The sequence below is a fragment of the Rhineura floridana genome, chromosome 19 (genome assembly GCF_030035675.1).
Source record: "Rhineura floridana isolate rRhiFlo1 chromosome 19, rRhiFlo1.hap2, whole genome shotgun sequence".
Lineage (NCBI taxonomy): Eukaryota > Metazoa > Chordata > Lepidosauria > Squamata > Rhineuridae > Rhineura > Rhineura floridana.
The window spans coordinates 8942264-8957908 of record NC_084498.1 but is presented as its reverse complement, the minus strand read 5'-3'; the positions used below and the strand labels follow the sequence as shown (position 1 = coordinate 8957908).

The following is a 15645-nucleotide window of genomic DNA, read 5'->3' as shown; positions in this document are numbered from 1 at the left end:
TCTGCTATGAATGACAAGGACCTAGAAACCTTCAGTAAAGACTTTCTTACCCTAGTCGGATCTTGATCTGCATTATCTAACATCTCTTCAATCCACAGCAGTGGCACCCTGGCGAAAACCGACGCAGCCACCGAAGCCAAATTGAGAGGGCATTAGCATCATGTGAACGTTTAAGGGCAGTATCTGACCTGCGTTCATTGGGGTCCTTCAGCTGCGCATCTCCATCCCATGGTAAGAAGGTGCGGGAAAGCAGAGCAGATATCGGACCATCCACTGCTGGAGTCCGAAGCTGCTCCATGACATCTGCATCTAGAACATAAAACTTATTGGCAATGTTAATACCCTTTCTACACTGTAGCGGGGAATCCCACTCTGCTTTCATTACAGCCTTGAATTATGCAGTTAACGGAATGCATCTAGTTGATGTCTTAGGGACTGGTAATACCAGAGCACTTTTAGAGAGTGATTCCTGTTGTTGCTGCTGCTGCGTGGGAGACAAATCCAAAGCAGCCATCACTTTAGCAAACGGGGGGGGGAGGGGATACACTTCCAAGAACAGTCTAGTTGACACTAGGTCATCCATGCCTGAATCATCGCTCCAGTCACCCCCATCCAACATCGCCTCTCCCTCAGCCTCGAGCATTGAATCAACATCACGAGGTGTTTGTAGTCTAGAACTCAATTCTGAAGTTTGTCCCCTGGAAAATGCAAAATGACTGGGGGAGGGCAAATTATCCTGCTGTTGCCCAGTTGAGCCTCTTTAAGAGAGGGGGATCCAGATTTGTGCATGTGTGGGAGACCGCACACATTTTGGGGTGCCCCCTGCGGATATTTCTTTAACCAAGTCTCCCATCACAGCCTCCCTTAACTGCTGGAGGACTGCAGGTGAAAAAAGATCTGCCCATAAAACTTGTGGCTGATGCTGTTGCAGTGGGAGCCCTGACATATGCTGGGACTGCAAGACTGGGAGGGGGGACTAAAGGTATGCAACCCAGCTGCCCCTGACACATACCGTTGCTCCATTTGGCTGCGCCGCTCCTGTAGGGAAGCCCATGCTCTCTTCGTCAGAAGATAAAAGCTCAAGTCGCATAGTGTCATTACGCATTAGAAAGGGCGGCTCAGAAAAATGCATTTGCCGTGCTGCTGACAGGGCGGACATGCATGAGGTTACAGGTGGCAGATTGCGTTTCCCGTGCTGGTGGCAGGGCATGAATGCAGGATGCAGCGTTTGGGGCATTTTGTGAAAAATCAGGTGATGGCGGTCCGCTATACTGTGAGCTGGCGGGGACTGTGTTGACCCTTTGCGCCGAAATTGCAGGCCTCACTGCCTTGCCCTTATCCAAAATGTCGGGCACTCCGCTTTCGGCCACCAAAATGGCGGGTGCTCTCATTCCATCAGCCAAAATGGCGATCACTCTCGCCCCGCTATCAAAAATGGCGCCCGTTGCCACTGCTGGAGCCTGACGCTGCATCTCCACTTACAGCCACTGTCGCTGCTTCTCGCAACCCCTGAGGTGAGGGAACCACCTCCGCAGCCTCCCTACCTGGGTATACTTCCATACTGGGGCCACGTCTACCACCATAGTTTGAAGAAGTGCCCTCCTCAGGGTCACAAACAATCGAAGGCCTATTTCTGCTCAAAACAGCGGCATGTTGCAAGGACTGAGGTCTGAGCGCAGCTGCGGCCCAGTACTGTCCTGATTTTTTTGCCTGCTTTTTCTTAGAAAGCTGAACCTTAGAGCTGTGCTTCTCCATGACAAATTGACGGATTTGGTTGGAGATAAGAGAGAAATAATAAAAAACAGGTGGCAGGGAGACAACTCTGAGGGGTCTGAGGAAGACTGGTAAAACAGTGTTCAGAAATTTTACAGCAGTAATTTTTAGATTAGACAGACAGACAGACGACGACGAGAGGTCAGCAGATTGCTGAGAGGAAGGAACGGACTGACAGGTAAGACACTTAGTGTGAGGTAAATTACTGGAGAAAAACAGTCATAAACATGAGGGGAGGGTAGAAAAGGTTAAAAAACGCTAAAGAGTAACTCAGAAGAGATATAAAATTCAGTAAGGAGAATAGAGAAAACCATACAAGGTGTTCTCCGAGCTGACAGGAAACTAAAACTGAGCCTCAGCAGGAGGGGAGGAGCTTAAACGTCGGTTGAACAGTTTCCTGTCTCTGAGCTACAGGAGGAGCTACAGTACCCGCTTGCAGACCTCTGTCATCCATGAGAGAAACCATGTGACAGATTTTTATCCAGGTGCTGGTCCTGCAAGTTCCTCGTTCAGTTCTGTCTGTGCCCAAGCTTTAGATAGAAAAATGCTAAGAATGTTCTCCTTTAGATATCAGGACTGTAGATAAGAAGCAAAGAAAAAACTGAGGAACTCTCCCTCCCGTTTGAGCAGGCCTGGCACAAGCTAGAGGCCTATGTGAGTAATATGGGATGAGAGGTACCTGATGAGAAATCTGGGTGTCTTTGCATTTACTGAAGATGCAAAGTCCAGGAGTGGAGTTCCAGAGCATTCCTAGAGCTCTGAAATATTATAGGTGAGAGAGGCATCTCCCCTGGGTCCACCAATTGGCAGCTCAGGATGTCTACAGTGACACTGACTGTGTCCTTAATGTTTTGAGCTATCATAAAGCAGAGATTCTCCTCCACTCAAGTTAAGAAGGACCCGGCCCTCTGAGGTGGCGGGAATGTAACCTGTTGCACCTGTATGTTAAGGTGGGCATTTGCTGCTGTGTTGTCTGTGCTTCCCAACACACAGCTGGTTTAGCACAGTGGGGAGGAGAGCCTGGCTGGGAGTCCAAAGTCTGCGAATTCAAATCCCCACTCGTGTCTCCTGGGTGTCAAGGGCCAGCTAAAGATCACCCCCATAGTGAGCGGCTCAGGGGTTACGTGCCCTGCCACCTGCGCAGCCGTGGGCAAGCTGCATAGTCCCAAGGAGCCCAGTTGCCCCCCCAGCTGGCAGTTGTGGACAAGAGGGGCTGGCTTGTGCAGCTGTGGCAAGCTGAGCAGGCCCTAGCCAACTCGGGAGGACTAGCCTCAGAGGGAGGCAACCGTCAACCCCCTCTGAATACCGCTTACTATGAAAACGCTGTTCATAGGGTAGCCATAAGTCGGGATCGACTTGAAGGCAGTCCATTGAAAAAGGAGAGGCAGAAAGCCCATATGGCAAGATTTGTCACCAAGCCTTGTGGGGGAATGTTTAAGATAAGACCTCATAAGGTCTGTTGTATTGTTTATGGTCCTATTCTTAATGTTTTAAATTGTCTTAGTATTTTAAGTGTATGTTTCATGGTTTTAATGTTACAAATAGTTTAATTCTATTTTAATTGTATATTTTTGTATGTTTTTTTACCTATGTGTAGTTTTTATTTGTAAGCCGCCCTGAGTTCCAGTTTTGGGAAAAGGGCGGGGTAAAAATAAAGAGTAATAATAATAACTAAGATGGTGATGTGAGCAGCTGCTTTCTGTTTTTAGATGTATCACCTTGAGTTCCAGCCAGCTGATTCTATGGTTGGCTTCCAGGGTGACCATACTCCCTGCACATCCTGTCCCTGACAGCGGGCTCCCCAGCTTGTAAGGATTGCATATGAAGTAATTGTCATCCTAGTTAGGTCCTGTAAAAGTGACACTTGCTAGGTTGTTGGGATTCAGCCACCACCAGAATGACTGGATCACATCTGAGGATAGTGAAACTTCCCAGTGGAGGAACTAGACAATGACTAGCTACTGTGAAAGAAGCAGCCATTAGAGGAGTTTGGAATGGAGGCAGGCCCTGGAAAAAATCCCTAGACAAGAATCCATTTGGTCCAGTTTGTGAGCCAGAGCCATAAGGCTGATGAGTTTGCATCATAAGAAGTGCTTGGTGTTTGTCATTAGATTCTGAATTCTCTCCTGGGAGAGGAATCCTGACGCAATCTCCAGGACGGGACAGGATTTCTTTGAACAAATATTCTTCCATCTTCCACTGATATCCCTATGGCATTCTTGTGCCTCTAAACTGGGGGTGGGTGGGGAAAATGATGAAAAGATGGGGTAGAACTGAGCAGAGGCAGAATGCCTGGGGGAAAAACTGTGCTGCTGCTGCCTCACCCCCTGGTTGATATGGCTTCGTCCACTCCTTCCAAAAATGGCACCTGGCAGGAAGACACCACTTCAGTAAACAAGGTGTCCTGTAATCCCTCCCCCATGGTGTGCTTCTCCCCTTTACCTGAAGTGAATGGCACTTCCCAATGGGCTTGCTTTTTCATCTGTCACTGTCTGGAAGTCCCCTACAATAATAGTTGTTGGCATGAAAGGACTTGTCAAGAATTGTGGAGGCAGCAGCAGCAGAAACAGCCCTGTAATGGTGGCAGGTACTATTATTATAGGGGTTTAGCTGAAGAGGGGAATGCGATTCCAGTTCCTCAAGGAGTGTGTTGACTATTGTGTAATGAAGACTCTCAAGCAGAGGTTCTGTGTCAAGTTGTAGTATTTGCAGTTTTGCTCTTATGCTGTAAAACTTGCTGCTTGCTTTTTTGCTTTGCAGATGCTTTCCTGTGGGGGCCATGGAAAGAAGCAAAGGGAAAGCAAAGTAGTAGAAGAAAAAGGATTTAAATTTTTAACAAGAGAGCAGAAGCTAAGGAAATCAGAGAGATAAGGAGAAGTAGAAGATAAGAGTTGAAGATTTGAGGTAATAGAAGGAAGTAGCAAATGCTAAGGAGTTGCTTGAAAGTGCTGCTGACCTGGTTAAAGGCAAGCAAAGAACTGGAGGTGGAACTCATAGAATCAGTACCAGGCTAAAAAAAATTCATATGGTTCCCCTGCCTTACTGGCTGATAAGAGGACTTAACCCATCCTATTTGACACCTCAGTCACCTCAGACAACAGAACCAGTGAATCTCCGGATATCAGATGCTAGGAACAGACCACAAAGAAGGCTGTTCCTTTTTTGCCCTACTTATGGACTTCCCGGTAGCATCTGGTTGGCTACTGGGTAAGCAACATGCTGGACTGGATTACCTGGGGGACCTTTTTCAGTAGTTCTTCATCTGCCGAGGATATTAACAGGAGCCAATTGGTTGCAAGTGTTTCCAGTGTTTCAACCACATCCCGATCAGTGGCAAGTTCATTCACATCACCATCTAAGCATATGGTTGGCATGTCTAACTTAATTTCCCCTGTTGAAAGAAAATATTATTCAGTTATTTATTCTGTTCATTAATATCGAACACTGAAAGGATCTTAGGCATCTACATCAAATTTGTAATCTTTTCACATTTACCCCGTAACAGTGTTGCAAATTACCCTCTTTTGTTACAGTAATGTCATCCACTTTTAATTTAATGGCAAAACATTTATGGTTTGCTTCTACAATGTTACTGTCCACATGTGAATGTCTAGAACACACTTTTAATTTCCTAGATATCACACAGCAGAGATCAGATGTGACTACACATTTGGCAGGTTTTCCCATTCCTCTATGTCCATTTGGAGGATCAGAGATGGAAGATTGCTTTTTAAAAAGTGTTCCGATATACAAAAATGCATATGGTTATTATGAAATAGAAGAAAATACAGAATAAATTTGCAATTAGTTTCTACAGTGCATAGGAGGATAACAAGATGGTGATAACAAGTGATAACAAGAAGGTGGTGAAATGGTCCCGAAAATTAGGATAAAATGGGGGGGCCGCTGGAGGGGGGACAAAGCCTAGAGTCAGACAAGTTTCTGATGAAAGTTGTGCCTCCCTCTCCAATCAGTCAAAATCTGGTTAGAATGAATGCTTCTTGCAGTGGACCCTCCTTACTACTGTATTAGCCCAGTGTGATTTGAGAAGGGCCAGATGCAGAAAGACCTGCTTCTTTGTTCTTATGTGTCCCAATGCCTGGCTTTGAGATGGCTCAGATATGCTGCTCAAGCTGCAACAATCCAAATCCCGCTTACCTGGGAGGAAGCTCCGTTTAATTCAATAGGACACTTCTGAGTATAGACAGGACTGCTCTGCTAGACATCTAATGCCAATGTAAGACATGCTACCTCACCCCACAAACCCTAGCACGCAGCAGCAGACTGTATGAACACATGATTGCATGCAAGAATCTTTGCACACTATAGAAGTGTGGCACTGAGTAGAGGAGCCCCAGAGGCATCATTAAATTTAGACAGGGGGGATTCAAAAGCTTGCAGAAACTCCAGATTATAGGAGCTGTTGCTTTAAGAAACAGTGGGAGCCCTGGAGAAAGCACAAGAGAAACTGCATCAAAGGAAAACAGAGTCAAGCCCCAATCTTATGTATGAGATGTACAGAGTAACTGTATCCATGTTTACCCAAAGTAAATTTCACTGGAGCTTGCATCCAAGTAACGTAACTTGGATGCAAGTTATGTTAGTGATAGATATTTGCAGTTTTGAAATTCGGTATTAACAACTGCCACTTGTATTTGCATGAAGTTAATCTGGTCCTGACAGTGAGCGAATATGTGGCAATTTCCACACCTATTTCTGTTTCAGTTGGAATTCTCTGATATCCATGATGATAGGAATGTTTTTCTTGTTTGTTCTCTTAGTTGAGGCTTGTGTTTTGATCATATTGGGCAGAATCCATAACAGAGGGTGATTGGAGAGGGATTATTATTACAGAACCCCCTTTATTATAATTTTATTTCATTTATAAATTCCTTTCAAAATGATTTCACAATACAACAAAACCATATATAAATCAATGGCATACACACATATATACACACACACACACACAGTGACATACATAAAAGCAATTTCAAATCCAATACAGATACCGACTGGGGTAAAAAACTCTACTTAGATATAGGCTTGTTCAAAGAGTAAAGTCTTCAATGGGCACTGAGAAGATAATAGATATAGCGCCTGTCTGATACACAATGGGGTCCAAAAAGTGGGTGCTATTAATATGATGGTATCTGCTGGATGCCTTCTCCTGCAGTGCGCAGTGATTGGTTAAGCATATAAGGGATGAGACTAAATTTTGGTAACCTGGCCCCAAGCTGTACAGGGTTTTGTACACCAGTATCAGCGCCTTGATCCTGGCTTGATAGCTAACTGGCTATCAGCAGCAGTATAATATGATACCAATATTCTGCCCCAGTGAGCAGCTGAACTGCAACATTTTTCACTAGCTGCAGCTTCCAGATTACCCTCCGGAACAGCCCTACACAGAGTGCATTGCCACAATCCAATCTGGTGGTTACCAGTGCATGGATAACAATGGCCAGGCTATCCCAGTACAGAAAGAACTGTAGCTATCTTACTAGCCAAAGGTGGTAAAAGGCATTCCTAGCCACTGAGGTCACCTGGGCCTCTAGTGACAGAGACAGATCTAGCAGCAACCCCAGCCTACTCATTGTCTATCTCACAGACCCAGTTCACAAAGATACCATGGTCAACGGTATGAAAAGCTGTTGAGAAATCAAGTAAGAACATCAGGGTTGCACTCCCACTGTCCTCCCAAAAAAGGTAGTCCATCAAGGCGACCAAGGCCAATTCAATCCCATAACTAGGCATTTGCCCCCTTAAGGGGCAGATCCTTGCATTGTGCCAAGCCAAATTCTGTACAAGCTGCAGCAAATGCAGTTGTGACCAGTTTTTAACTCACCTACCATCTCAGTGTTGCTCTTGCTCTCCCGTGCTGTCCCTCTCCACATTGCAGGCACAATAAATAATTATCATATAAGCCCTTCTCATTGTACACATGGTGAGTTGGACTGGATGGCATCAAGGGTGATTCAATAACTCTAAGACTGAGGTCTGGATACAGGAATGAAGTGGTCAGTCATGTTGGACAGGAGATTGATTAAATAGCCCTGGCAGGTCTTTCATTGTTAGGTAAACTAGAGGCAGAATTTTTCAAAGGGAATTAAATAGTTGCCTAATTTCTTCTTGATATGGGATCTTTTGGAGAATGGTTTGAATAAGAGAAGAGCTTGCACCCTTCCAGCTAAGCAATGTTGCAATCCTGATGTCTGTGTGGAGAATAGACTGTCTCAGTCTGCCTCAAAACTGCCAAACATAGAAGATAATCAGAGAACTCTGTTTTGAACTCTGAAACTCTATCAGGGTGCTGTTGTCTCTCTGGATAAATGCATGAAATGAGAACCATGGATTTTGGTGCATTTAACCTATGCCTGGATACTAATGCCCAGAGTATGGGAAACAACAGGACAAACTTGAACTCTTAATACAGGAAGGTAAATATTATTTGATAGGGATAAATTAAAACTTGGTGGGATGACTCCCATGATTGGAATACAGCAATTCAAAGAAATAACTTGTTAAAAAAAGAACAGAAGGCATAGAAAGGGAGGCGAGTTGCATTACATGTTAAAACTATAAATCCCTGCACAAAAATATAGGGAGATGTGCTTGATAGCCCCACCGAGAGTATCTGGATTAAAATTAATGTGGCAAAGAATAAAAGGAACATGGTGGTTGGAGTCTACTACCGACCACCCAATCAAGGAAAAGACAAGGATGAAACTTTTAAAAGGCAAACTGCCAGTGTTTCAAGGAGGCATGATACAGTAGTAATGGGGGACTTCAATTACCCCAATATCTGTTGGGAGACAAATTCTGCCAAACAAGGCCCCTCCAAGAAATTCCTGATGTGTTGGAGATAACTTTCTCCTACGGAAAGAAGAGGAAGGAACTAGAAGATCAGCTATCCTTGACTTGATTCTAACCAATAAAGATGACTTAGTGGATGAAGTGGCAGTTACAGGAACTCTGAGGGAAAGTGACCATGTTATCCTTGAGTTCTTGATTTTAAAGGAAGCAGAAGAAGCCAATGTGCCTTTACAAAAAGCTTGTTGTTGTTGTTAAATGCCTTCAAGTCAATTGTGACATAGCATCTATCATGAACCACCCTGTTCAGATCTTGTAAGTTCAGGTCTGTGGCTTCCTTTATGGAATCAAGCCATCTCTTCTTTGGCCTTCCTCTTTTTCTACTCCCTTCTGTTTTTCCCAGCATTATCATATTTTCTAATGAATCATGTCTTCTCATTATGTGTCCAAAGTATGATAACCTCAGTTTCATCATTTTAGCTTCTAGTGATAGTTCTGGTTTAATTTGTACTAACACCCAATTATTTGTCTTTTTCACAGTCCATGGTATCCACAAAGCTCTCCTCCAACAGCACATTTAAAATGAGTTGACTTTTCTCTTATCCACTTTTTTCACTGTCCAACTTTCACATCCATACATAGAGATCGGGAATACCATGGCCTAAATGATCCTGACTTTGGTGTTCAGTGATACATCTTTACATTTGAGAACCTTTTCTAGTTCTCTCATAGCTGTCCTCCCCAGTCTTAGCCTTCTTCCGATTTCTTGACTATTGTCTCCATTTTGGTTAATGAGCGTGCTGATGTATTGATAATCCTTGACAAGTTCAATGTCCTCATTGTCAACTTTAAAGTTACATAAACCTTCTGTTGTTATTACTTTAGTTTTTTTGACATTCAGCTGTAGTCCTGCTTTTGAGCTTTCCTCTAACTTTCATCAGCATTCGTTTCAAATCATTACTGGTTTCTGCTAGTAGTATGGTATCATCTGCATATCTTAAATTATTGATATTTCTCCCTCCAATTTTCACACCTCCTTCATTGTGGTCCAATCCCGCTTTCTGTATGGTATGTTCTGCGTATAGATTAAACATATTATAGGGTGATAAAATACAGCCCTGTCTCACACCCTTTCCTATTGGGAACCAATCGGTTTCTCCATATTCTGTCCTTAAAAAAGGTTAGAGATGACCTGAAAACAAAAAAGGATGCATACAGGAAGTGGAAGGAACGCCAGGCCACAAAGGAAGAGTACAGACAGGTAGCATGGAATTGCAGAGATGGCGTCAGGAAGGCTAAAGCTGAGAACGAGCTGAGGTTAGCAAGGAATGCTAAAAGCAACAAAAAACTTTCTTCAGGTATATCCATAGTAAAAGACAGCAAAACGAAATGGTGGTACAGCTACTCAATGAGGATGGCAAAATGATAATATCAAAAAGGAAGAACCTGAAAAGTACAGACCAGTCAGCCTGACATCTATTAGTGATCTCCTTCCAAAGGAAACCAAACCTCAGTAAGCATTACACCCCTGAAAACTCTCACTGTTTAAAAACTGAAGAAAAAATGAAAGTGTCCTCTCCTATCTTCAGAGCACAAGCAACAATGAAGGCAGAGAAAATGACCAAATGGTAAATATTTCCCCATTCCCTCAGCGTCTCCATTGCACCAGAAAGCAGGCAGAGCAGTGTAGACATGGCATTATGGATCATACTGACAAGACTGTCCCCGAACCTTCTAAATTTCTCCAGAAAGCAAAAACAGAGAAAGCATGAAGGAAATCAATTTGAGTGAAATTGACAAGAGTTTTCACTTTCTTACACACACAGGATCTTTATTTATTTATATTTTTATATATTTTGAATTCTCCTCCTTGTGTTTGTCTACTCTCTCCAAAATAACTCCTCTTCTCCATCTGAGAAACGAGACAGAAGGCGAGGAGATGGGGAAAAGACTATCCCCCCCCCCCGAGTGTGTGTAGAGGGGTGCCGGACAAAAACTCCTCCCAAATTACATCTCTGTCTGACGTGGCTGCGCTGACTTGCTGGACCCTAAATGAAGGCAATGGCTACATAACTGGGAGACTTTGTGCTGACTATGCACAGGGTCAACTTGCACGCACACACACACACTTCTGTATAAGGAGGAGAAATTAATTTACTTAAAAAGCCATTCCCAAATTATTACAACTGTGAAAAAAGAGTGTGGAGGACACATAGAATGCACCTGTCCACAAATGACACAAATAATGCAGTAAGATTACAATGCAACTGAAAATCCACCTTCTTGCATGTCCATCAGCCAATTTTGAAACCTGACACAAACACATTGTCTTTCATACATTTACACTAACCAACCAAAAGTGCTTTAAGTGGCATGTATAACATCAGTCCGAGACTTGCCTTCTATCTGCTGGATGGTTCTCTGAATGTGGCTTAGGAATTTCTGCATATTCATTAAGAATTCATTCCTTAGGACATGAAAACTATCTAATGCTACTGGTGCCTTTTTCATCTTCAGAGCAGACTGGGAATCTTCACCATCTGCCTTTTCGGGTTCTGGATAAAGAATGGACTCATCTGTGTCATATTGGTTATGGCACATTGCAGGCAGAAAGACCTGAAAAGACAAGCATGTTTTTTTTGACCATCATCTATTTCATTTCAAATACAATTCACTTGTAACAGGTAAAGGCAAAGAATTAAGAAAAACAGAAAGGAAACCACTACATCTGGCAACCTTAGTTGCCTCTAGCCTTTTGCTTTTGCTGGCCCAAATGGGAATTTCAGAGCAGCATATGTCAATTTTCTATGGAGGAAGATGGGACTGGACACATAGCCAAATGCTATTCGTACTGGGCTACTACTTATCTGAAGTCCCACAGTGTTCATGGGGGTTTATTCTCAGGTGAGTATGCACAGAAACAGCAGCACATGGGCTTCTTCTGCTGTCTTCCCCCTTTTCCCCTTGTTGGAATTGTTTGCCATTGTGCCTTTAGAATTTCCTTTTTTAGAAACTCCCACCCATCTTGGACTCCTTTTCTCATTAGGGTCGCTTGCCACAGAACCTTACTTATCGTTGTTCTGAGTTTATTAAGATTGGCTTTCCTGAAGTCCAGGGTACGCATATGGATATTCTCAGCTTTTGCTTCCTTTAAAATCAAGAATGCAAGTATAAAGTGGTCACTTTCCCCCAGAGTTCCCATTAACTACCACTTCGTCCACCAAGTCATCTCTATTGGTTAGAATCAAGTCAAAGGTAACTGATCCTCTAGTTCCTTTTCTCCACTTTCTGTAGGAGCAAGTTATCTCCAACACAAGTAAGGAATTTCTTGGAGGGGCCATGTTTGACAGAATATGTCTCCCAACAGATATTGGGGAAATTGATGTCTCCCATTACTACTACATCATGCCTCCTTGAAACACTGGCAGTTTGCTTTTCAAAAATTTCATCCTAGTCTTTTCCTTGTTTGGAGAAGGGGGATTCATTTATAAAAGTTTATGATTCGCCTCTCTCTTCCTCTCCCTCTCCCCCCCTCCATCTCTCTCTCCCCCCTTCTCTCCCTCTCTCTCCGTGTGTGTGTGTGTGTGTGTGTGTGTGTGTGTGTGTGTCTGTATCTGTCTCTCTATATATATTCTGTATTTTATTCTAAAAAAAGAAGCTATTTTTGAAATAAAATGTTAAAAACAAAAACTCTCACCAGTGCAAAAATTTGCTTTAGCATCACCAGAGTATGACCATTCAGTATACCGTATTCTAGCACTTCTGGTAGGACATCATTTGCTTCAATCAAATCATTAGGTTCGCTAATGGTCTCTAAGCAGCAAAAAAGAAGGCAAGGAACAGTTTAAGGAAGAATTCTAACCCAATGCTCTTGATTAAGAGCTGATTTATACATTCAGGAAAATTATGTGCTATATTTCTTCTGGGACTCTATTACATCTGAAAACAGCTGGGGGGCTGCATGTTTAAATGCTCTCCATTGTGCACATAAAAAACTAACACATTAGAGTGATAGCAGGTTATCTTTGTACCTGGTGTACTAGCTCCCCAAGGGCAGGCCTTTTTAAAAGTATATTTCTATATAAAATTAAAACAATATAAAATGTATTATTTATCTAAACATTTCTGTGAAAGCTCTCAAAGATAATCTACATGCCTAGGAGAGTGTGTAGCCTTCCTACTGGTGTTAATGGGAGCTTTTTTTCTCTAAGCTTAATCGCACTGTGAGATCATGGTGGGGAAAAGAAGGGTGAAACCTCTCCCCCCTGAAAGTACAGTCCTGATAAAAAAAACCTGGGGCACCCCACACCTGCAACTAAATAAAGAAAAAGTGGCCATGTGACTACAAGCAATGTAATTGAGTAATGTGTAGCTACGCCTTTCAATTACGCTGGTTCCTAAGTATGCTGGTTCCCTAAATATTTCTTATACAAAGAACGAGTGACAACTTTAACAATCTTTGGTGTACAATGCCTAATTTCTCAGTACCTATCCCAATCTTCTAGTTCCCACATAAACATGGGCTCTTACTGGGTGGAAGGGTGGGATATAAATCAAATAATAAATAAATAAAATAAACATAGCAGGCCATTAACAAACCTGCTCACACATATCCTTGTTTTTGTTCATTCTCTCAATGTCAAACATTTCAGAACCTGCTGGTCCAACTTTATCTCAATTTTTTGCTGCAGGAGCACCAACTTTTTAGACTGAGCCTCAACCCTGAAGTGAAACCCTTTAGCCTTTGGTTTACGTAGCCCTTTAGGCAGACACACAGCTAGGAATGGATAATCAGCCCATGGATGGTTCACAAACTACCATTTAGAAATCATACATCAACAGGCTAACTAGGTAGAATCCTGCCTTTATACTCTGAAGTGATGGCTCTCTGCCCTCGAAATAATATAAAAAACCATCAAGTGACATCTATTGTGGGAGTGGGCAGAAGGTAGATCAGGATCTAATGCTAGACTGCTTGATAATTAGCTGTATACAAGCAAGGATTCTTGATTCCTAAATCTTTAATAACAGCAACAAAAAGCCTTTTTTCTTTTCTTTTTGAAATTAGGTCATTAGAATCCCTGCTCTCTAGTCACTCAGATATAGATTTGTACTTATACAGTATATGAAAGTTTCTCCCAGCTGTGGGCTCCTGAGCAGCAGGAGATATACCTCTAACTACCTTTGCTCACATCCTTCCCTTCTTACCCCGGCCCCTCCCTCAGCTTCAAAATTGGAAGCTCTTTGGAGCAGGGATCTGTCTTTGTTGCTTATGTGATACAGTACCACATAAACCAGTTATACTGCAATTATAAAAATAAATCATTTTATTGAACTGCAGTCTGAATTCATTCTTGCTGATTATGATTATAGTTTATATTAGATAAGAATTGGAGGAGACTGAGGAGAGAATGGGGTTTGAAAGAGGAATGGATGTGTTGTATGGGAGATGAGATGCTGAAGGAACCATCTGTTTATCAAGACGGCTGGAGGGACTGAGAAATGAAAAATGGACAGACCACTCAGCATATGCAATATGGAACTTGTTGACATCACACCTTTATGCAAAGTCACACCCATCTTTCTTCTGAAAGATCTTTTGAGATATTGGTTGAAATCTTGAGCTACCCAGGTTGAAAACAATGGGTGTCAGCTGGTTTCAAGGGTGGATCAAGATCTCAGTGGTTATCTCTGAGGACCTATCTGGAAAGAACCAGGTCTACTCTTAGCCCGAACTTCCTTTCAGTGGAAACATTCCATCAATTAAGTCATCCATGAAATATACCTGCAGTGTCTCTGAGAAAAAACACAGTGTCAGTCTCCACAAAGTCTTCTGGGACGTCATTCATAGCCATGTGATAATACAGGTTGTAAACATCCCTCTTTACCATTTTCTGAAATGGAAAGGGACAAATTGGCACAGGTTTAGCTGTTCATAGTTGTCTTTCCAAAATGACACGTGCAAGAGAGTCTGCACCCAAAGAGAGTGTTTTCAGGGATCATTCAGTAATTCAGCCATCATCTGGAACCAGGCTATCTTGGTGCCTTGACAGTCTCAGTAGTGGTTAGGCATGCAAGCAAGACTAATGGAAGCTGCATGTTCAGCCACTGACCAGTCCAATCTGGGCTTGGACAACAAACTTTCACAGGCTATGGCAGCAGGGAGGATGAAGTGGCACGAGAGGAAATGCAAGTACAAGGTGAGAAACAGAAAAGGCAGATGGGTGTTGAAATGCCAGGATGAGTGCCAAAAGAGGAGAGAGGAATTCAGGGGGAGGGAGCAAATATGGAAGGAGAAAGGGGAGCCAGAAATAGTGCAAGGAAGGAAACCACAAGAAAATCCCCACAACTGGGAAACTAAACACCACATTTTGTTCCATGTCCCAGTTGTGGGGATTCTAATCTTAGCCTACCTTACAGGATGGCTGAAAGGATTGCTGAAAACTGTGTACAGTGCATATTGCATACAGCTGAAAGCTGTTGTTATTACTGCCCCGAGGAATGATAATGAGGCAATTGGAGCTGCAGGACAATTGGAAGCCCCAAACAGATACAGGCTGCCTAACAGACCAGCATGGGAATGCATGGGATAGTTGGAAGAAAGGACAGCCATAAAAACAAAGGTGGAGCAGAGCTCCCCTCAAGCCCTGAGGCAAGGATACACTATAGTATTTTGTCTACCTGCCTATGTGCGTGATTGGCTTCCACACAGAACAAGAGAGGCAACCCCCCCCTTCTTATCTCAGTGCATGCTCAATGGCCAATGAATATTAATTACCATCTGGGAGAGAAAATATAAAATTTTAAGAGTGGGGAGAGTAGAATGTCCTGTCTGAACTTCTTATACACTATTCTGGAAGAGGACATGGCTGACTTGCAGGAACTCTGAACAGAAGCCCTCCTGTCCTGATAGCACACATAAGAACCTAAGAAGAGCCCTGCTGGAGAAGACCAAAGGCCCATCTAGTCCAGCATCCTATTCTTGCAGTGGTCAACCAGATGCCTATGGGAAGCCTAAGGGAGATTCAGGATTTTTATTTGATTGATAGTGATGTTCCCTGT

At 43.0% G+C, this 15645-nt stretch overlaps 1 protein-coding gene across 3 annotated transcripts in view; it reads right to left on the bottom strand.

Moving 5' to 3' along the window:
* Positions 1–15645, bottom strand: part of DNAH10 (dynein axonemal heavy chain 10) — a 206647-nt gene that overhangs the window by 186958 nt on the left and 4044 nt on the right. For all 3 annotated transcript variants that reach the window (XM_061602405.1, XM_061602408.1, XM_061602407.1), the window contains 4 exons: positions 14369–14477; positions 12281–12396; positions 10983–11199; positions 5007–5164 (listed from right to left, as the gene is read on the bottom strand). In XM_061602405.1, coding sequence (XP_061458389.1) covers positions 5007–5164; positions 10983–11199; positions 12281–12396; positions 14369–14477 — 600 coding nt within the window. The remainder of the gene's footprint in view (positions 1–5006; positions 5165–10982; positions 11200–12280; positions 12397–14368; positions 14478–15645) is intronic.